The sequence below is a fragment of the Ctenocephalides felis genome, unplaced genomic scaffold (assembly GCF_003426905.1).
Source record: "Ctenocephalides felis isolate EL2017-DRISC unplaced genomic scaffold, ASM342690v1 CF-g0.4_SCAFFOLD_01492, whole genome shotgun sequence".
Classification (NCBI taxonomy): domain Eukaryota; kingdom Metazoa; phylum Arthropoda; class Insecta; order Siphonaptera; family Pulicidae; genus Ctenocephalides; species Ctenocephalides felis.
Genome location: NW_020537646.1, coordinates 47,128,975 through 47,152,448, shown reverse-complemented (window position 1 = coordinate 47,152,448; position 23,474 = coordinate 47,128,975). Strand labels below are relative to the sequence as shown.

The following is a 23,474-nucleotide window of genomic DNA, read 5'->3' as shown; positions in this document are numbered from 1 at the left end:
CAAGCCACAAACTCAATAGATCAAATTATCCCAGATCCAAATGTCTGCAACCAGCAACAAGCTAATTCCGACTTTGCCAAGCTAAAATCTATGATGAAAAATTTAGTAGGCCAAATTAGTACCATACTAAATTTATTAACCATCGTCGTATCAAAATTAAAATGAATAATAACCCATTAATAATTAAAATCTGGAATGCCAATGGTCTTGCTCAACATAGGCAAGATTTAGAAATATTTTTATTAGAATACAAAATAGATATTATGTTGATCTCAGAAACCCACTTCACAAACTTAAACTATTTCAAATCACTAACAATTCAACAACAAACCGAAAAATTAACCTGTAAACAATTTGAAAATTTTTTCCGAACACAATTTGAAAATTTTTTCCGACTTTAATGCGAAGCATAGTCTTTGGGGATCTCGATTGGCAAATCTAAGAAGGAAAGAACTCTATAAAACCGTCCAGAAACACGGGCTAACGACCCTGTCCACTGGCGAGCCCACATACTGGCCGAGTGATCTACGCAAATTACCTGATCTATTGGATTTCTGCGTCTTGAAAGGTATAGCAAATGAACACATTCAGGCAAAATCTTGTCTTGATCTAAGTTCCGACCACACACCGATAGTAGTCACCTACAGTACAAAAAAATTAGAAGACAAAAAAATAACTTTATAACTAAAAAGTATACAAACTGGAAATTATTCCGAAACATTATAGAGCAAAATCTTAACTGTAATATAACGTTGAAAAACAAACATAACCTGAAAAATGCTGTTGATAAATTTAGTGCAGCTGTAATAGATGCAGCTAGAAAAAGTACCCCCCCCCCAACAAATTAAAAACAAAATCCATACTTGCTTCATAGACACCAAAGCTCTTATTGCAGAGAAAAGGAGGCTAAGAGAAAGATGGCAGCTAACCAGATCTCCACAAGACAAAACGCAATTGAACAGAATGTCTAAATTGATTAAACAACAGATAACAACGTTCAAAAACGACCAATTTCAAGACTTTTTATCCTATTTAACAATATCAGATCATTCGATTTGGAAAGCCTAAAAAAACGTAAAACGTCCTTCCATCACTATACCTTCAATTAGAAAACCGGATAACACTTGGGCACGCAGTGATTTAGAAAAAACAGAATATTTCTCGACTTATTTCAAGGAAGTTTTTACGCCAATTTCTTCAAAATCCTCGAAACAAGAAAAAAAAATTTGTTTGATTCTTTAAAAGAAGTTGAGTCAAATTTTTCACCAAACATCATAATCAAAGTTCCAGAAATTACCGAAGAAATCCAAAGAGCAAAATCTCCAAAAGCATCTGGTGTTGGCAACATTAATATTAACATACTTAGAAAACTTCACTACAAAGCCTACCGTTTTATATCAATCCTGTTTAACGGTATAATAAGACTTAAATCATACCCCTACCACAATGGAAAATTGTTAAAATCATAATTATTCCGAATCCTGGTAAAAATACGAATGAAGTTCAAAGTTATAGACCAATTAGTTTACTTCCAACGTTATCCAAAATACTTGAAAAGGTCCTAATTAGTAAAATAAAACCCTTTATTTATGATAGCAATGTTATCCCTGAGCATCAATTTGGATTTTTAAAAAAACATGGCACACAAGAGCAAATTCATAGAATTGTCGACAATATAAACAAGGCTTACCAAAACAAGAACTACTGTTCAGCTGTTTTCCTCGGTATTAGTCAGGCATTTGATAAGGTGTGGCACCCCGGCCTGCTTTACAAAATCAAAAATGCATTATCGTTTGATATATACCTAATCATAAAGTCCTACCTGGAAGGTAGAACATTCTTCGTTAGTGTAAGGGGTGAAAAATCCTCATTACATCCTGTCAGATCGGGAGTGCCTCAAGGTAGTGTCATTATACCTCATATACACGGCGGACTTACCACAGAAAGATGACATTTTGACAGCAATATATGCAGACGAGACAGGCATACTGGCAACACATAAAGATCCCATAATTACATAAAAAATGCCGCAGGATCATCTTCACGTGATACAAAAATGGTTAAGCTGGTGGAGAATAGAAGTTAACAGCAGCAGTCAAAACGCATCACTTTCACACTTTGCAAAGGGACTTGTCCTGCAGTAAGACTTTATGACGAAATTATATATCCAGCGACGGTGCCAACGACATGTAGATTCTTTCTGCTGCTAAACTAAGCTGGTACCAGACTGTGAAGGCGAATCAGCGAAACAGACGAATACTTTTGATGTTTTTGTTTATTTCATGATTTCTTGTACACTTTACTCAAAATATCAACTTTTTTTAAATGTTAATATGAAAATGCACTTTTTGTTGTAGCACTCCTTTTTGCAAATCATATTTTTCTCAAAACGGTGCTGTGAAAGATCTCACTTGTATAATTATATACTCACTGGTATTTAGAAAACATTTTTTAGGTTATATTATCTTTTATTTAAGTTATTTCAATTCAGATCTTAAATTTGGTATCGATCAAAGGGACATTTTGTCGAATAACATTTTCTCAGTTATAATTTCCCAAAATTAATCAAAAAATAGACAATAATATATGAAGGTCGGTTAGAAAGGTCAACCACCGATGTGTCAAAAACCAGTAGAGTTAAGCATTGTTCAAGAACAATTTTTGAAAGTAGAGGGAAAAAGATGTATAACCAGCTATGACCTTGATTCTTATGACTTTGCTAACGAGAGATAAATGGCAATCTTTGAAAATCCATAATTGTATTTTCTTCCGTTGGTTGTTTTCTAGCATTAGTTAAAATGTAATTATTTTGTAAAATACCTTTAAAATCAAAATAAGACATTAAACCTGTTTGCCACCTTCCAAATTACCCCGCTAAAATGGTCTAGATAACAAATTTTTGAAAGACTTTAAAAAAGCACATTTCTACAATGATGAAGTAGCTGGCAGTTTAACTGAACGTGGTCAGATAATTATTTGTTTGAAATGTGTTATTTGTTTTGATATAATTGGTTTGGTTTGCATGATATAGTTCATATTTGCTCAAAGTCAAATTGGATCTTTGTGCTTCGCCCTGCTCTACATATATACTTTTTATTAAATTTACTTTAATTTATTGAATGTTACTTGAAACTTTTCAAAAAGCAGGTCAAAGAAGAAATACTTAATTCATTTTCTATCTCTCCTCACAGAAATTTGAAAATTTTGTATAAGCTCAGTAGTATTATTTACAATTATACACAAAATCCAGAATCCAAAAAGAATCTGGAAAACTTGAAACCTAATCAATAAGTCGAAAGACCAAAAAAGACTTGGATTGGATTTACCATGTTTTCTATAGAAAGTGTACGCAATTTTCAGTTTGATTGCATTGACAAAATATAGACAAACTGATGGGGTTTATTGTTTTTATAATACCTCATTGTATATAGCATTCAAACAACACATCTTTATGCACTAAAACTATTAATTTGGTTGATTCTCTAGGAATTGTTTAGGATATACCTTACTTAGCAAAACAACGTTTGCCGGGTATATACAGGGTGGCTGATATGTATTGCAACCAATTTCAGACCGCTATTATTTCTAAACCGCTCATCAGACAGATGACAGATTTATTCCAGTAATTGTTCATTTAATTGTTTACAAGCGTACAAAAGCATTTTGATCTATTGCATTCAGAAAAAAAATTATTCGTTATGGAAGTCAAGCGTGATAGTGCGATTGCTTCATACTTGGCCGGAAAACCTTAAGTGGCTATATTTAGAGCCCTCCAGTATTTAAATGCAAACAAATATTTTGTTTCTCGTACCATATCTCGTAACCGTGATACATTCAGTGTTGCACCTCATCCAAAAAGTGGACGAAATAAAACACTAACAACCCCAGAAATGATCCAAAAAGTATAGGCAAAAATCAATCGAAATTCGTGTCGCAGTGGTAAAAAAATGGCCCGTGAGCTGAACATATTGCAAAAACGGATGCAACACATATTGAAAAATGAGCTTGGACTAGAGCCATTGAAGTTCCAAAAAGTTCAAGAGCTCATCGATACACAAAAAAAAGTTAGACGGGAAAGAGCCAAGGGGTTGCTTCGCTTGCACGAAAGTGGCTAGTTACCGAATTTGGTTTTCTCATATGGAAAGTCCTTCCAAATCGAGCAGTTTGTGAACAAACAAAATAATAGGGTTTACTTGCCAAAAAGGTCAGCTAAAAATTTACACCTTCGATTGGCCAGCAGAACTCAAGCGCCGCCGACGGTAATTGTGTGAACCATCGTAACGGCCGATGGTGACATTCCGCTCTTATTCATCATCCGTGGGATCAAAATAATTGCCGAAATTATCGGGAAAATGTCTTAAAGGCAGTATTGAAGTCCTGGGTAGACAAAAATTTTGATTGCAGACCATGGACATTTCAACAGGACTCAGCACCATCAAACTCAGCACGCGTCTACCAAAAATGGCTTATAAAAGAGGTTTTTTTCTTCATTTCCTTCGCACAATAGCCACCAAAATCTCTGGATCTAAATTCGCTGGATTTTTGTGTCTTGGACATTTTGAAGAGTAAGGATCGCACTAAAAAATACCAAAGTGTCGATCATCCCAAGAAGGCGTTTCGCCGGGAATGGGCCAAAATACCCCAGAGCCACTTTCGTGCAGCGTGTTATGGTTTTTCTACCGTTTGAAGCCCATAATTCGTGCCAAAGGTGGCCGATTAGAACAAATATAAACTGATTCTAAAATTTGATGTTATTTCTGACATTTTTGCATTTAAACAATGAAATTTAAAATGAAAATGACAAAGTTATAGCGCTTTACTTTGTTGCAATACATATCAGCCACCCTGTATATATATATATATATATATATATATATATATATATATATATATATATCTTATATATAAAATTCTTCTGTAACAATGTAAGTATCATTAATCCTCTTAAACTATAATTCGGATTTTCATGAATCTTCCTGAAGTTTGTTCGGGAAATTTTCTAGAATGTTTTGATTCATAGAAATATAGCTAGATTGTAGAAATAAAAGGAAAAAATTACAAAAAACCGCTTATCATTGTTTGACCTTTAAAATATTTAAGGCATCGTTTGACATTAAAAACAAATGACAACTGTCATTTGCCAAACATTTCTATTCACTTATAGGCTAAGGCATTATTAAAATATAATAAATTCATGATTATAAATAAGGAAAATGTAATGTCTACATTATTATTGCTGAAAAGCAGCTGAGATGTGCCAAAAATTAAATTAATATAAGATGCAAATAATATAACATGCGTCTGACAGTCTGCGCATGCGTCTGACGCGCACGGCGAATCGTTGCTTGCAATAATTTTGTCTGCGCACTTTACGAACTGATTTGCCGTACGAATTCGTGCAATGGGGCCGAGCCATAAGTGATTGCGCTCAAACATATTCAATTTGCAGTCGTTTTGCCTCACTATACTAAGTCACAATACAAAAAAAATTACTTATTCAAAAAATTATTTAGAAGTTTCATTGTGTCAAAAATTCATATGGTTGGCATTTTGTACGGAATATTTACTCAATGGAGCGCTTTGGGTCTGAACTTTTTTTTACTGTTTTCCAATTCGTTTGGAATTTTGGAATTAGGCTCATCTTACTCTCAAGTTCAAGAGTGAAAACAATTTAGACTCCTTTGCACTACCCGGGTGGATGTCATTTCTTTTCAGTGGTGTAATAACGTTCGGTGTGGATATATACTAATAACTCTTATATACAAATTATAAGAGAAAAATGTTTAATAATGTTTTTCAAAAAAGCAAATACTTTTCAAGTTACTGGCTACTGAAAATTTGTTTCTTTTTTGCGTTTTTCACCGTTTTTGCTAATATCTTCAAAAATATACATTTTAACGAAAATCATGTAATGAACAAAATTATATCAATAAAAATCCTAATAAATCGCTATTTTACAGTGTTCTAGGAACAATATTAAGTTAATTATGAAAATGGGCTTTCATAGTTCTCAAAATAAGCTTTAAAAGAAGTACTTCTCCGTGTAAATTGAGTGAGCTATCATGCGATTAAAAGACGCATACAATGTTTTTTTTTTCATTTAAATCAAATAGTTTATAAGTGCCATTTCCACCAAAATTGAAAATAATCGTTTTCCATCTAGAATTAACTTAGTTTGAGAGATTAAAATAGGATTCTAGAAAATACCATCACATTAGTACAAACGATTTTCAAAAAACTCATGATTTCATAAAAAAATCCATTTAAAAAAACAACCAATTTCTCAGTTTAATATCTCTGAAAAAATACGTATAAAAGTATATATATATGAAAATTCAAGGTATTTTTCAGACTAATTATTGCTTTTTATTATTTTTTTGTTACACAAATATTGATAGAGTTCTAATTGTTTAAAGAGAGCGCGGCTGTACAACCGGAGTGTTTTTCGAGCCCTTTAACCCTTCGCCGTTTCAAAATAAGAGAAGTTACGGTAAAATTTATGATAGAGAAAGTTGTAGCTCATTTAATCACCTTTAAAATAGTATATTACAAGATATGATAAAAACAGAATTAAAAGAGTTATAATTCAATTAATGCGGGGGGTGGTGACGAAATGCAAATTGTTTTCACTTCTGAACTTTAGATTAAGATTAGCTGGGCATACGCTTTTTTCCTCTCCATTTACTGCAATAATTTTGTTGATAGTAGGTTGAATAGAGCACATGTGAAAAAAAATTGACAAATTAATTCACGTCAAATATGAACTTAAGTAATAATGTATATTGAATTTTTAGTGTGAAAAATGCATTTTAGATATTAAAATACTAAAAGCCAGTTAAAATATGGTACGAAATTATAAAAATTGTAGGCAACATTATTGAAGCAATTATTTTGGGTAGAAAAATTCAAGGTGATATTGTACCTTGACCGCATGCTATATATTAATTCTTTCTGAATTTGTTATACTTTTTAAAAGATTTCAATTTTCAACACGTGTATCTTGCTATGACAATAAATACATGGTGATAAATTTGGAAAATTAATGTTTTAGCCGTGAATGAACAAAAAAATCCTTCATTTAAACATCCTTGGAAATTTGTTTATTGCGAGAGGTGATTATAACGCAAAGCACACATTTTGGGGATCTAGACTAATAACACCTAGAGGCCGTCAATTGTATAATACAATAAATAATAATAATCTTCGGACATTTTCTACGGGTGAGCCCACATACTGGCCAACTGATTTGAACAAAATTCCAGACCTCCTCGATTTTTTTGTAGCCAAAAATATTAAAAACGAGAGTGTTGAAATAAATTCAAGTCTGGATCTCAGTTCTGATCATTCACCAGTAATTCTTAAATACTCCACTAATACTCCAACCAAAGTCATGAGTTCGCTTACAAACAAATTTACCGATTGGCTTCTTTTCCAAGAATACATCGAAGACACCATTAACTGTAATATTCCATTAAAAAGTGAGAATGATTTGAATATCGGTATCAACAACTTCACAAATACATTAATTGCAGCAGCTAAAATATCGACTCCTATTCTAAATCACAATCACAGTCACTCTGTGCCCATAGATATTAAAAAAATCATTGCACAGAAAAGGAAATTAAGAAGAATTTGGCAAATAACTAGATCACCGGAAGATAAAAGAAAATTTAACAGTGCATGCAGAGACCTGAAAAATTTAATAATAAATTATAAAAATGTTTCTTTTGAAAACTACTTACATAATCTTTCTGCAAGTAGTGAAACAAATTATTCTCTTTGGAAAGCAACCAAAAAATTGAAAAGACCAATTGTACCAATTCCTCCTTTAAGAAAAACAGACGGTTCATGGGCAAGAAGTCCAGAAGAAAAAACTAATGCATTCGCCGAACACCTGCGCCTCACATTTCAGCCATTTTCACGTAAATGCAACTCTAATGATGAACAATTCATTTATGATTTTCTTCAGGATTCACCGTCGCTAGTGACTCATGATGTTAATCGTTTTACTGCGGCTGAAGTAACCCAAGAAATTGCAAAAGCAAATTCTAGAAAATCACCTGGACCAGACCGGATTTCTATTAAAATGCTTAAAGAACTTCCAAGAAAAGCTATTAGAATGCTCACAATAATATATAACTCTATACTGAGAATGAAAACTTTTCCGCAGTCTTGAAAAAGAGCTAAAATAATCCTTATAGTGAAACCAGGTAAAGACCCTTATCTATTATCTTCCTACCGGCCGATAAGTTTATTGTCTTGCATATCGAAAATATTTGAAAAGCTAATTCTTCAACGGATTAAAATAATCCTTTAAGAACAAAGTTTTATTCCGATCCATCAATTTGGGTTTCGCGTCAAACATTCAACAATTGAGCAAGTTCACAGAATAATAAACGTAATTAACAATGCGCTGCATAATAAAGAGTACTGTTCTGCGGCTTTTTTGGATCTCAAGCAGGCATTTGACAAAGTATGGCATACCGGATTAATGTATAAAGTTAAAAGATGTTTACCAGATTCTTTATTCCTATTAATAAAATCCTATTTACAAAATAGAAACTTTTTTGTCAGCATCGCCGATACGGACTCAAATATTACCGAAATTAATTCTGGAGTGCCTCAAGGGAGTGTCCTCGCCCCAACACTATTTTTAATTTTTACAGCTGATTTTCCAACTTCAACTGACATCTAAAGTATCTCGGCATTCACTTAGATAGGAAACTCAACTGGAAAGTACACATAAAGAACAAAAAACAACAAATAGATCTAATCTTCAAAAATTATTATTGGCTCTTAAACAGAAAATCAGAATTATCAACTTACAACAAATTACTTATATATAAGGCTGTGATCAAACCCGTGTGGACCTACGGATTACAACTTTGGGGTACTGCTAAAAAGAGCAATTTAAACATAATACAACGAGCACAAAACAAATTCCTGCGGCAAATATTAAACGCTCCTCACTACACGCCAACATGGATTCTCCACAAAGACACGGGTATACCTACAATTCAAGAACATATATCAATGTTTGCCTGTAATTATAAGAATAGAATTGACGCACATCCAAACCAACTAGCATGCAACTTATACCAGGAAGGCCAGCCGACCAGGCTCAAAAGGAAAATACCTCGAGATTTATTATAGTTTATTTTTATATTTATATTTTTTTTCTCTATATTTGTTTTTAGTTTTTTCTTTTTTATATATTAACTATAGTAGATACACCACTGGGCGTATGTGCTAATTTGTAAACAACCAATTGTAAACACTTGTCAGCATTCTCTGCTAAATATAATTATTTTTATAGATTGCAGAATAAAAATAAAATAAAAAAAAAAAAAAAAATTAACATCCTCATCTACAGGTATGTCTAAAAATATTGTATAACCCTTAAATTCAATAAAATAAATTTGTTCTATAAATCGCAGTGTATAATTTTTATTATATAATGTTATTGAATATATTTTAATATTTGTTAAAGGGATAATTACAGTGTTAACTGTGGGAATTGAGAATAATCATTTTATTTGAAACAGTACTACATTTAACATCACTCATGTATTGGTGTAAATAGTAATTCGAAAAACAATAATGATTATTTTTAACTGAAAGGTATAAATATTAGTATAGGATATTAAAAAACGTAGAGGTGAGTACAGGACGTCTATCGGGTCATCTAGTATATATATATATAAATGTAGCGAAGTACGTCTTCTTCTCTTCCTTGAATCCACTGTGAGTTCAGGCAGGCAAGTGAAGACCCGAGTATTGCTGCGCTGTGGTTTTATACCATAGAGGATAACGGTGCATGACAGGGACGCGCAACCTGACGTAGTGCGCCAGGGCTGTGCAACCTTATCCTATATATATATATATATATATATATATATATATATATATATATATATATATATATGAGATTCAGTCTTCAGGGCAATACATCAATTAAAAACTTGTATGAGTATTTTATTGTTTCTATACGATTCGACACATTGTTTTGTGTCATCTTCAGTGGACTCTAGTTTGAAAGCACAGATTAAAACTATTAATTAAAACTAATTTATAAGAAAGTTATATGGTGTAAAAACTTACCTGTAATTGTAGTATTTCTAATTATTTCCATAATAATAATTCTTGTCACTTTAAATCGGAACAATTATATAAGTTTTTAGAACAATTTTTTCATTGTATAGTACATGTCGCAAAGCCTTTGTCCGTGCAACAATGGAACAGAAATGTGCACCGCACATGTTAGGTTAGGTAGAGGGCACAAAAACTGACCAGAGTATTTAAAGTTTAACAGCGCTAGAAAAACATATAATGAAAAGATAAAAAGATGGCAATTGTGAGGGCGGACATAGTTGGTAGAATTGAGATAAAAATTAAAAGAAAAATTGATTAAAATTTAATATAATATAATTGAAAAATCGAATCAGGATAGGCAATTATTTTAAAAGGATGAACTTTGAAACAGTGAAGAAGTATCAATTCTCTTATTTATACTATTTTTATAAAGATGTATGAAGCATGATTCTGTAAAGCGTCTCTGTGATGTATTCTACTCGTGATATAAAATTGTGGCAACATCAAAATTGAAAATATGATTGAAACTTTGGATGTGATCAGTTATCATCGTCTGATTTTGATTTTTATTTTTAGAGTTGTCATAATGTTGTCTAACACGTTTTTTTAGGTGTTGTCCAGTTTCGCCAACATAAGTGGCCTCACAATTTGTACAGTCAGTTTTTTACACGATATTAGAAGTACGATCTAAATTTGTCGGTGATTTTAGGTTCGAAAATAAAATGTTTAGAGTCCGATCAATATGGCAAACCAAACGCAACTCCGCGAAATCAAACAGTTTTTTTCAAACAAAAAAGGGATTTTTAATGTATGGGAGACAAATAGTGCTTAATAAATTTGTTTTTTTCTTTTTTCTGGGACACGAGAAAAGTATGGTTGTGCTTTGTGTTGAGGACGGAAAACCTATTGTTAATTACTGTTTTTATAAGATGTGGGGGATAGCAATCATTTAATAGGGTTCTGTGGATTAGAGACAAGTTAAAAGGCCAAAACTTTTTATCTGACATTTAATTTAATTTAAATCCACCACCCCTCCTAAATTTAATACTATCATAGTTTATTCAGTCACTTGCAAAAATTGTGAAAAACAAAGACTTTTTTCTGAAAGCAGTTTAATCTTTTTGAATTCGTCAAATTATGTTAATAAAAGATCAGATCATAATATCATTCATGACTTGTATCTATTTTTTAACTTCCCGAAGGAGAAGTTTATGTTTCCATCAAAAAATCCGAGTTGTTAATTTTATGTTTTCTCGACGTTTCAAGCCATTCTGAAACGAATGAGACCAAATTTGGAAAAAGTATGTGTGTGTGTATGTGTATGTGCGCGTATGTGAACAGATTTTTTGCCGTAAATCGACGTTTTCTCGAAAACGGCTGGACCGATTTCAAAAATTTAAAAGCCACTCGATGTATCTCGATGAGGACTATTGTTTGTCTTGGCGACGATCGGCCAAGCCGTTTCTTTATAAATCGCAGAAAAGTGAAAATTTTTTCGTCTACGTTTTAGCCCGCAATTCTGAATCGATTTTGAAAATTCAAAAACCGTTCGAAAGATATTGGTTGGGAATCGTGCTGATTAGTTTTTGGTAGAGATCTACCGGGCCGTTTTCTTGTAATGAAGTTTTTTTTAAAAAAAATGACGATTTTTATGATTATTTTTTTGACGGTAGATACCATAGTCTTCTAGATCAGGCATCGGCAACCTACGGCACGCGTGCCAGGCTTGGCACGCGAAGGGATTCTGAATGGCACGCTACAAAGGAATTAGGAAAATCGCAAATATATCGAGACGAAGTGATTTTTAAACTAGCTGTAAGTGGAATTCTGTCTTAAGGCAATTAGGGCATCGTGCCTTAAGGCAAATTGCTGGAACTTCCCGTACCAACAATTATTTTTTTTTTAAACGATTAACATTTTTGAAAAAAATTTACTTCGAAAAAAATTTACTTCGAAAAAAATAAGATTTTTGAGAAACTATAAATTGGACAAAAAATTACTTTTTTTTGAAAAAAAAAATTTTTTTTAAATTTTTTTTTAAAAAAATTTTTTTTTTAAATTTTTTTTTTGAAAAAAAATGTTTTCTTTATTTTGACATATTTTGGAAGATCTGAACTTGTTTTTCAAAGCAATCGTACTGCTTTAACTGCATAGAGACAAAATATAAAGCGCGTAAGCGCGGCGTCGCTGTCTAACGGGTAAACATTGATACGGAACCCATAGGAAAATAAACAAAATTTATACTTATTGTTAAAATCTCTATAAAATATCTGAAAATTTGATGTGCATATGTCTAATGATCATTTTTGACCGCCAAATGGCATTTTTTTTTTCCTTTTTTTATTAGATCTCGGAAACCGCTAGACCTGCCTTTATGAAAATTTGATCAATTCTTTACCTTGTCAATACAAGTAAAATGTTTTTTGAATTATTAAAATCGGACGCTCCGTTCTCCTAAAAACTGAGTTACCGTTTTTGGCACTTTTTGCCCCGTATCTCCGGAACGGCTAGACCTGCCTTTGCCAAAAACTAATCAGCATGTCTCCTTATCAATACGAATCGAATCGGTTGATCCGTGTTCCCGAAATCGTCGACGAAAATTTGTATCCGCACATACATACACACACGCACACACACACACACACACACACACACATACACACACACACACACATACATCCATTTTTTCTAAGGTATGCCAAAATATTCAGAAACCTCTGAAACGTAAAGATATATAAAAATTTTCATTTTCGATTTTTTTGCGATTACTATAACTTACCCTACGGGAAGTTAATAAGAGAAAATGTTGAAAATAAGAGAGAAAGTTTGATTATAATGTGGTTCGCTAATTTCATGAAAATCTGCGCGAAGGTTGATTGAGACCGCATTCGGAGTAAAAGGGATGAAACATGTGCAGTGCCGAGTAGTTATCGAAGCGGCCTTCACGAAGCTGAATGTTGGAGTATCACTCGCCCCCCTCTTTCTCGTTTATCAACTGCGAGTACTGCGCACCATTTGCTTGTATGCTTGTGCGGTGGGCTTGAACTTGCGCAGTTAAACTTGCATTTCGTTTGGTCGCTACTTTTCGTTCTAACTTTTTTTGTGAAGACTTGTATCTTATTGATTTTATATTTGTTATAATTCATTCGTATTTAATTAAATGGAGAGTAAGAAACAAAAATTAGATGTTCGCGGTTTTCAAGACTGTTGGACGAATGAATATGGATTTATACAACAAAAGGATCGTGCTGTATGTGCGATATGCCGCGAAAGTGTAGTATGCCGCACGTCAAGTGTACAAAGACATTTCCAAACCAAACATCAGTCCACATTTAATAGCAACGATGAGAAATGTGAAACTATAAAGAAAGCTGTTTCTTGTTATAAGAAACAAATAACTTTTTTTTGTGGAATGACTGGAACGAAGGCTAAAGCGACAGAATGCAGCTTCGCAATTGCTCATTGCATAGCTGCCAAAGGTAAACCCTTTACAGATGGAGAATATATAAAGGAAATTTTTATAAAAAGTGCTGAAAAGTTGTTCAGCGATTTACCTAACCAACAAACCATATTATCCCGAATTCAAGAAATACCGGCTTCTGCGCGAACAATTGAAAGAAAAATAACTGAAATGGCAGACAATGTAACAACAAAACAGAATGCTGGATTACAAGAAGCTGTTCCATTTAGTGTTGCTGTTGATGAAAGTACCGACGTAAATGATATTGCGCGGCTTGCAGTATTTGCACGGTATTGTGATAAAGATCAAGTTTATGAAGAATTGTGTACTTTGATTCCTCTGTCTGGGACAACTAAGGGGGAGGATATTCTTTCTTCATTCATAAGTTATTTTGACAGCAAGAACATTAATGTCAAAAAAATATTTTCTGTAACTACTGACGGCGCAGCTGCAATGATTGGCAAAGATAGAGGATTTGTCAAACTTCTTGAAAATCATATTGGACATAAAATATTAAACTTCCATTGTATAATACACCAGAAAAGTTTAGTTGCCAAAATTTCGTCACAGCGCTTAATTCCTGTAATGAACACTGTTGTTAAAATAGTTAATTTTATAGTGTCTCGCTCTTCACTAACACACAGACAATTTAAATCTCTTTTAGAAGAAATGGAAATTGAATATGTTGACCTTCCCTCATACAGCCATGTTCGTTGGCTTAGTCGAGGCAATGTCTTAAATAAGTTTGTGTCATGTCTGGAACCCATCAAAGTTTTTCTTAACGAAAAGAACAACATTTCCCCGAATTGAACGATGAAGAATGGTTAGGCAAATTAATGTTTCTGACCGATGTAACAAATCATCTAAATGAACTAACTTGAAATTGCAAGGAAAGCGCCAAACGGTGCTCGAATTATTTGAATATTGGACAGCATTTGCGTCAAAATTAAATATATTTTTACGTGATATTAACACGAGCACCTACAAATACTTCCCAAATGTGAGAGCGCTTGCAAATGAATCGACCGTAAACAACAATGAACTTAAAACCTACGTTGAAGCACTTAAAGATGAATTTTGCAAAAGATGCCTATATTTTCCTTCCTCATACAGCCAGATTTAGATTCATCAACAATACCGTTCGATTGTCCAATTTTCGAGTGGATGAATGTTGATAATTTCGAAATGGAAATTATCGAACTAACATCGTCAGAATTATGGAAAACAAAATTTAAAGAACTACGAAAAAATCTAGAAGATGACTCTATAGAAAAATCGACGGTCATATTAAATTGTTGGATGTCATTGCCGGAAAGATTTATTTGTTTAAAGAAAATTGCATGCGCTCTCCTTTCAGCTTTTGGTTCCACATATCTTTGTGAACAAATTTTTTCACACATGAAAAATATTTTGAGTTCACAAAGAAATCGTTTAACAACTGAACATTCAGAATCATGTGTGAAATTAAAAGTAACAAATTATACCCCGGATATTGAATTGTTAAGCAAAAATGTACAGGCACAAGGTTCACATTAAAATTGTTTAGTTTATGTTAGAATTGTAGGTTATTTGTTAATAAATATGTTTAAAAAATAAATTTGGTTTTAATTCATCTCTCCTAGAACCTAATTATATATTTCAGAATCATGGGCGTAACTACCGCCGTATCAGCCATATCAGCCCCAAGCCAGGGGGGCCCTCAACGTCCGTAAGCAAATATTAATAATAAAAAAATTATTTCACAAAAAAGCGAATTAATCGTGAAAAATTTGTTCAGTGAAATTTAATTTCATTAAGAGAAATGTAAAATTATTGTTTTAAAGAGTATTTTTCCGGGCCATGGGGGCCCAACCTGCCCAAATATTAATAGAATCTTACGAATTTTTATCTTATTTTACAAATAACAAAAGTTAAAATAATCATGAAAACTTCCTTGCAACTAAATTTAATTTCGAATAAAACATGAGCGTGTAAAATGTAAAAATATAAAGAGAGTTGCGATTGCGATAGAATAGAAAACTAGCATTTTATTAAGTCATTTTGTGCAAATTAAAAAATTAAAATTAATTCAGCAGTTTGCTAAATGTCTCGAAAAATTATCAAAGGAATGGAGCGTAAACGACTGTTTTCAAAAACAAAAGGCAAAGTATAGCAACCCGTAATCTTGTTTCAAACTCAACATATACTATTGCTAAATATACGTATTAATTTCTGAAATTAAACAAAGATCAGCGACTTCGACTCAATTAGTATGTTCGAATAATTACAACTTGAGTAATTTAGCAAAAACACCTGTCTTCATGAAACTTTCGTCTAAATACAGTAAGATCATCTCTGTTAATTTTTATAACCAATTGTAAACACTCGAAAAATATGTCTAAAATATGAAATTCAATATTTATTATATCGCTGTCAAAATTCAATACTTTTGCTTAAAATTTTCCCGAAGTAATTTTTGCATACAATTTACCCAGTTTCAACCGCAAATGCTGAAAAAAGTTTTTCAAAAATAAAACTGATACAAAATTAGCTAATTAGTTGTAAGTCTTAGGAAACTTTGCTTGTATTTCCCGATATGTGTAAATAATCGACACAATCAATAAGAATTTAGATTTATTCCAAATTTTTTGATTTTTTAAAAGAAAAAGAGGTCCGGGGAATATAATCCGAACAGTTCTTGATTTTGAAACGAGGGCGAAAATTTTAGCACTCTTCTCCTAATTTCGAGAAATCGGCTCAGCCTATCGTTGTAAACAAACATTTTCTGGCAAAAAAATTTGAACATTTCTTTCAGGAAGTTAAATACTTCTATGATACACAAACAGCACTCAGATCATTATTGTTCATAGAAGCAGAAACTTTATCCCCAAAAAAATTTTGATACGGGGCCCCGCCAATGCACGCTACGTCCTTGTTCAGAATTAAAACGGCACTCTGAATCATATTGGTACAGTGGCTGGGCACGCCACAGTTAAAAGGTTGCCGACCCCTGTTCTAGATCATACTAAAATATTACGGCCCTGCGACAACTGGTTTAGCTTTAAAAATTTGTCAAAGTTTGCAAAAATTAGTATGGTCTTTTTGGCATTTGCCAAAATTAGAACTTTCATCGAAGTTTGCTCAAAAACGCCTGAACCGATTTCAGATATTTAAAAAGCATATGATGTATCTCGATAAGGATTATCATTTCTCAGTATTGTGCGACGATCGGCCGAGCCGTTTCTTTGTAATTTTGAAAAAAGTGTTAAACCTTTCGTCCACATTTAAGCTCATACTACCGAACCGATTTTAAAAAATCAAAAACTGTTCGAAAGATATTAGTTGGGAATGATACTGATTAGTTTTAGGTGAAAATCTACCGAGCCGGTTTCTTGTAATTAACTGTTGAAAAAAAAATTTAGGCCGATTATTATGGAACTTTTTTTGGCGGTATATATCATGGTCTTATAGAACTTACTGAATTATTACGGCCTTACGACAAGTAAATTTTTAAAATTCATCAAAGTTTGAGAAAATGAGTAGTTTTTTTGACGTTTGTTGAAAATAAAATTAGATGATTTAGTTGGTATAACGATAGTGTCCTTGGTCTTGAACATAGTAAACCATTAAAGTCCTACGGAAACTGGTTCAATTATAATTATTGATTAATTAAAATTATTGATTTTTGAAAATTTGCTTTTAGAAAATACTCCGAGTTAACGTGTTCGTTCGTTCATTTGCAATGATGACTCATAAATTAATTTATTTTTTATTGATTAAGTCGATTATTTACACATATCGGGAAGTTCATGTAACTTGTCACAAGGCTAAATACCAAACCAACTAGTTTTTAAATCTAATTATAAACGATTAATTCTATAATAATTTTGTGTGTATATATACATGTATATATGTGGTTATATATGCACATCCATATATCTGCTTATATGTATGTTTTTGTATATACACTATATACATGTGCTTGCGTGTATGTCGTGTATATAATTATATGTACATGTAAATATGGATCTTTTTTTTGTATAGCGGAGGAAATGCTTTTACGCATCCCAGACCGGTCTTCTGTCTGGGTATGTCGTACTCGATTCCGCCCTGGTATAATACCGACTAAAATCTCCGCTTTGCCCTTGCCTCTGGTCCCCACGGAAACCGCCGTTAGGCATTACTTTGTGGGGGGAGGTTCTAGAATGATATAAATTCTTAACTTGTTATAATCAATGTTATAAATTCATAAACATTATACTTATCTTTTAAATGGGCGAAGTCCCATTCGCTCTTTCTCTCTCTATAGAACGCAGGTCCATTAAAACGTCACTCGCAAATCTGTCTATGGCGTTCCAAGCAGCATCACTTCAACAACATTACCTGGGGTAATTCTGCATCTCAATGTCTCTTCCACATCATCCTGTAGAGCACCAAATCGCGGGCACACGAAGAACACATGCTCAGCATCTTCGACTTCGCCCAAACAATATGGGCAATCCGGCGAGCTATCGTGCTTGAAGCGGTGTAGGTAGGCTCGAAAACAGCCGTGCCCCGATAGCATTTGTGTAGTATAATAATTTACTTCGCCGTGCTTGCGACTTAGCCAGACTTTGGTGTTAGGAATGAGACGATGCGTCCATCTGCCCTTTACTGCGACATCCCACAGTTGCTGCCATCGGTCAATGCTGTTCTGCCGTTCTTCTAATCTTAACTTTTCAGGACTCAGTTGTTGATGTCTTCTATGGTAAATTGTCCGTCTTTCATCTGCTAAGACTAAGGCGGGCACAGTTCCTGAAATGACACTGCTTCCGCCGATATTGTGCGAAATGCGCAAGCAATTCTTATAGCACTGAGACGGTATAAGGGCCCTGCCATTCTCCTCGATTTTTGAGATTTAAGAGCATCACCCCATATGGAGATACCATATGTCAGCACAGAAGTAACAACTGACGATAGTAATATCCTTCTGGTTTGTTTACGACCTCCAATATTAGGCATCAGTCGAGCAAGTTTCTTCCTAACTATTGACGCCTTAGCACTAACGTGTTCCACCTGTTGATTGAAATTCAAACGAGCATCAAGCATTACGCCAAGGTAACAGATGTGAGGTTTTGACGTGATCTCAAGATTTCCTATCTTTAGCTTGATGGTCTCTATTGTTTTTCTACTAGTGATAAGAACAGCTTCACTTTTTTGTTGGGCTAATTGGAGATTCATTGTTCCCATCCACTGATTAATTTTTCTAAATGTAATATCGAATAGACTTACGATGTCATCAATTTGTTTTGAGACAACTACTATGGCAACATCGTCTGCATATGCTACTAGTTTCACACATTCTGGAATCTCTAGTCTCAATAGGCCATCATACATAATATTCCACATCAAAGGGCCTAGAACAGAGCCCTGCGGCACACCTCCTGTTATATTATATTCTTCTGTACCATCGCGTGAACCGTACGTTAGAATTCTGTCTGTAAAGTAGCTTGCGATTATATTGCAGAGGTATGCTGGCACGTTCTTGTCACGGAGTGCATTCATAATGCAATCCCAGTTTGCAGAATTGAAAGCATTTTTTATATCCAATATAGCTACAAGGCAGTACTTTTTCGAACCCCCCTTCCACCTGGTTCCACCAATTGCCTCCTTGGCGGTATTAACTACCAAGTTTATAGCATCGATAATTGATCGCCCTTTGCGAAAACCATACTGATTGTCTGATAGGATTGGGTCAACTATTGCATCTATTCTTTGATGAATTATTCTTTCAAAAATTTTACCCGCTGTATCCAGCATGTATATTGGACGGTAGGATGATGGTTCATCTGGTGGTTTTTTTCCTTTGGGAATAAGCACTAATCTTTGCCTCTAAAAGTGCTTCACCTCTTGCATTAGTCTTCCTACTTCCCCAGTCTACCGCCCATGCGTTAAAGTCACCGGCTATCGCTACGGGGTGGTGTCGATTTGCATCTTCCACAAGACGATCTAAAAAATCGACAAAATCGGGCAAAGAAAGACTAGGTGGAGCGTAACAGCTGTATAAATGAATGTCATCTAATGATGCTGCGACAAATCCAGCGTTGCTATTGCTAACAACATTTTGGAAACAAAATTTTCCACAGAACCAAATAACAGCTTTGGTAGTACTATCCGTTTCCCATGGCCAATCAGTTAGTTGTTTGTAAGGTTCTGATAAGAGGGCAACATCAATTTTCATATCTCTTACCGTCTGCATAAGCAAGTCGTGTGCAGCCTCACAATGATTCATGTTTAGCTGCATTATCTTCATGCTTTTGCGTTTATTATTTTCTCTATGGCCTCCCTATATACAGGACATCTGTGAGTGCCGGCATGATGTGCTACATTTTCAGAGTTTCCATTTTCAGCGCACAGTGCACATTTTGCTGCATTTACACAGTTGGCTATTTTGTGACCTTCTTATCCACATCTAATGCATAGATTGGTCCGATTCACTTCGCTCTTGCACTGTGATCCATAATGTCCGAATAGCCAGCATTTAAAGCATCGAATTGGTTTCTTGATGATTTTAATTCGACAGTTGACCCATCCAATTCGTATTTTGCTACTTGCTTTGAGCAGATCGTGTACAACTGCCGCTGGTAGAGCTACAGTAGCAATATGGGTACCTCTATATGCCTTACGAATCCTAATTGCTTCTGCTGATGTGTTGCAGGCTCCTCCGGTTGCTTTTTGTAGTGCTATCTGGATATCAATTTTTGAGGTTTCATCATCAATATCTCTTATTTCTATAGTTTCTTGATGCCCCTTATAAATAACTTCGACCTCATTCTTTAACACACCTGCAATAATCTGTTGTAGCCCTTGACCTTTGTCCGCACTTTTCTTAGAAATAGTTATCAACAAGTCTCCATTTCTGGTTTTGTTTATTTTGTCTACTGTTGTATTTACCTGGTCATCAGGGACATCATGTTTGATGCGACGTAATATTTCGAAATAATTTACTTTTTCGGTCGGCCGGATCAATAAGGCATTTGGTTTTGGAAAAATTCTATGATTTTTTATCATTTTATGGTTAGAGTCCTGTTCTGACAGATGTACCCTTGCTTCCTTTTTTTCTGTTTTCTCGGCTGAACTTTATGCCAGTCATTTACCTCGATTTGTTCTTCATTACATATTTCTATGATCGTCTGACGTCTTGGCAAACCATTTTTCTCATTAGCCTGATTATTGCTTATATGTTGTGAATTCCGGTTTCTTGTGGCTTTGTTTGTGTCCTGCCGTACACTTTTTTCTATAGGGGCTGTATCTCAACATTGCACTTCATTTATCATTACTTCCGTATCTTCCGTGGTTCGGCCTTTTTCCTCTAACAATTGGTTGTCTAAATCAATAATTTTTTTCATTACAGCCGCTATGTTGCCTGTTTTTATTTTCACCTCTTTATGTATGTTTGACTTTGATTTGACAATCATGTGCAGTTCATTTATCAGATTCTCAAGGCTCTTCAATGATTCATTCCGTTGTAAAATGACATTTTCCGGAATTATATGTGACAGTTCAGCCATTGGTTCTACTTTACTAGGCATACCGTCGCATGAGCTGGTCTGCGGGTTTTGGGCTATATCTGATAAACCTGGACATAGCGCTGTGTTCAAATGATTTGATTCATCACAAGCATTGTTTGACACTATGTCCCCTCTGATGGGGAACATTTTAACAAAAAATTATACCTGCACCCAAAGGCGAGGTTCACTCAGCTCACTAACTTATGAGTGACTTATTAAAAGTGATGGAACTATTATAAATTTTTACGACAAAATAACTAATTTCTGACGTAAGAAAAATTTTGCTTTTGTTTCCCATTTTATGTAAATATGGATTTATGCATATGTATATATGTGTATATTCATGTATGTGTACGTATGTGTGTATATGTATGTGCATATATATACATAATAATATTTCTCAGTATTTGCAATTCATTCCCATTTTTCGTAAAGTATCAATACAAGCGCCATAAAAAATGATATTCGCCTAGGTCCGTATAAATTGCCTACATCTGGCTCACAGAACTTCATTACAATGTGTTACAAAGCCTTGTGAAGTCAAAAACATTTACAAATATTTTCAAAAAAACGAGTGTTTTTAACACAATATTAGTGATATGGATATATAAATTATTACAGGTAAACTATTTTTGCTTCTTAATTTTATATAAAACCTTTTTTAGATACTTTTCTTTACTCTTTACACTAGTACATAATCCATTCCTTTATAATTTTTCTAAGTAATCTGTAATAACCATCATTAATTAATGTTAGTTAATAGTTTATAAAAAAAAACATGGTCTTTGACAATTCTGTCAAAGAATAGACCTGATGATGGAACGTATCTAGTTCCGAAACGTCGTTATTAATCTTCAAAAAACAAATCGTTTTTTATTATTGGATTCACTGTTCGGAAAAGAAACAATCAATATATATATATATATACTAGCTGACCCGGCAAACGTTGTTTTGCTAAGTAAGGTATATTCTAAACAATTTCTAGAGAATCAAAAATATTAATACTATAAGTGTATAAGGATGTGTTGTTTGAATGCTATATACAATGAGGTATTATAAAAACAATAAACCCCATTAGTTTGTCTATGTTTTGTCAATTCAATAAAAAAGCTACCAACAGAAGAAAATACTTTTACTATGGATTTTCAAAGATGACCGTTTATCTCCCAATATCAAAGTCATAAGAATCAAGGTTATAGCTGGTTATACATCTTTCTCCCTTCACTTTCAAATAATGTTGTTAAACAATGCTTCAGCTTTACTGGATTTTGACACATTGGTCGTGAAACTTTTAACCCCGTACCTTCATATATTACTAACCATTCTTTGATAAATTCTGGGAAATTATAACTGGGAATAAGTTATTCGACAAAATGTACATGTAAATGTAAGTAATGCTCTTTTTCAGTCTTGGTCGCGGCATTATTATTAAACTTCACTTCACCTTATATATATATATATATATAATATATATATATATATATATATACATGGATAGTTTATAAATAATTAATTCTGAATTAGAATGAAAAACGGGCTCTAAACTACCTCTCTGCCACCAATTACTGAGCCACAGCAACGCGTGGCCGGGCTAGCTAGTATTTTTTTTATATATATAAATATACTATCAATTAAACTGAAAATCGGGATAAAAAGTATCCTAAGTCCTTCTCCTGGCTCTAAACTACCTCCCTGCCAATTTTCATCTAAATCGGTTCAGCCGTTCGTGAGTTATAAGTGTTAGCACATAAAGCGATCCTCTTTTATATATATAGATGAGTTATAAGTGTTAGCACATAAAGCGATCCTCTTTTATATATATAGATATATATATATATATATATATATATATATTATATTATATAATATATATATATATATATTATATATACTAGCTGAACCGGTAAACGTTGTTTTGCTAGGTAAGGTATATTCTAAACAATTTCTAGAGAATTAAAAATATTAATACTTTAAGTGTATAAGGATGTGTTGTTTAATTGCTATATACAATGAAGTATTATAAAAACAATAAACCCCATTAGTTTGTCTATATTTTGTCCATACAATCAAACTGGAAGATTTATACACTTTCTATAGGAAACATAGTATAATCCATCCAAGTCTTTTTTGGTCTTTCGACTTATTGATTGCGTTTCAAGTTTTTCACATTTTTTCTGGATTCTGGATTTTGTGTATAATTGTAAATAATACTACTGAGCTCATACAAAATTTACAAATTTTTGCGAGGAGAGATAGAAAATGAATTAAGTATTTCTTCTTTGACCTGCTTTTTGAAAAGTTTCAAGTAACATTCGATGAATTAAAGTAAATTTAAGAAAAAGTATATATGTAGAGCAGGGCAAGCCATAAAGGTCCAATTTGATTTTGAGCAA

At 33.4% G+C, this 23,474-nt stretch overlaps 2 protein-coding genes across 2 annotated transcripts; one reads left to right on the top strand and one right to left on the bottom strand.

The window, feature by feature from the left end:
* Positions 1 to 13,252: 13,252 nt before the first annotated feature.
* Positions 13,253 to 14,362, top strand: LOC113371314 (general transcription factor II-I repeat domain-containing protein 2A-like). Its single transcript, XM_026611947.1, has one exon. It carries the CDS (start codon positions 13,253 to 13,255, stop codon positions 14,360 to 14,362), a length of 1,110 nt encoding a protein of 369 aa, XP_026467732.1.
* A 5,610-nt stretch (positions 14,363 to 19,972) lies between these two features.
* LOC113371313 lies at positions 19,973 to 21,228 on the bottom strand. Its single transcript, XM_026611945.1, has 2 exons — positions 20,851 to 21,228; positions 19,973 to 20,464 (listed from the first exon to the last, which is right to left on the bottom strand). The coding sequence occupies exons 1-2, from the start codon at positions 21,226 to 21,228 to the stop codon at positions 19,973 to 19,975; spliced, it is 870 nt and encodes a 289-aa protein (XP_026467730.1).
* Positions 21,229 to 23,474: the final 2,246 nt, after the last annotated feature.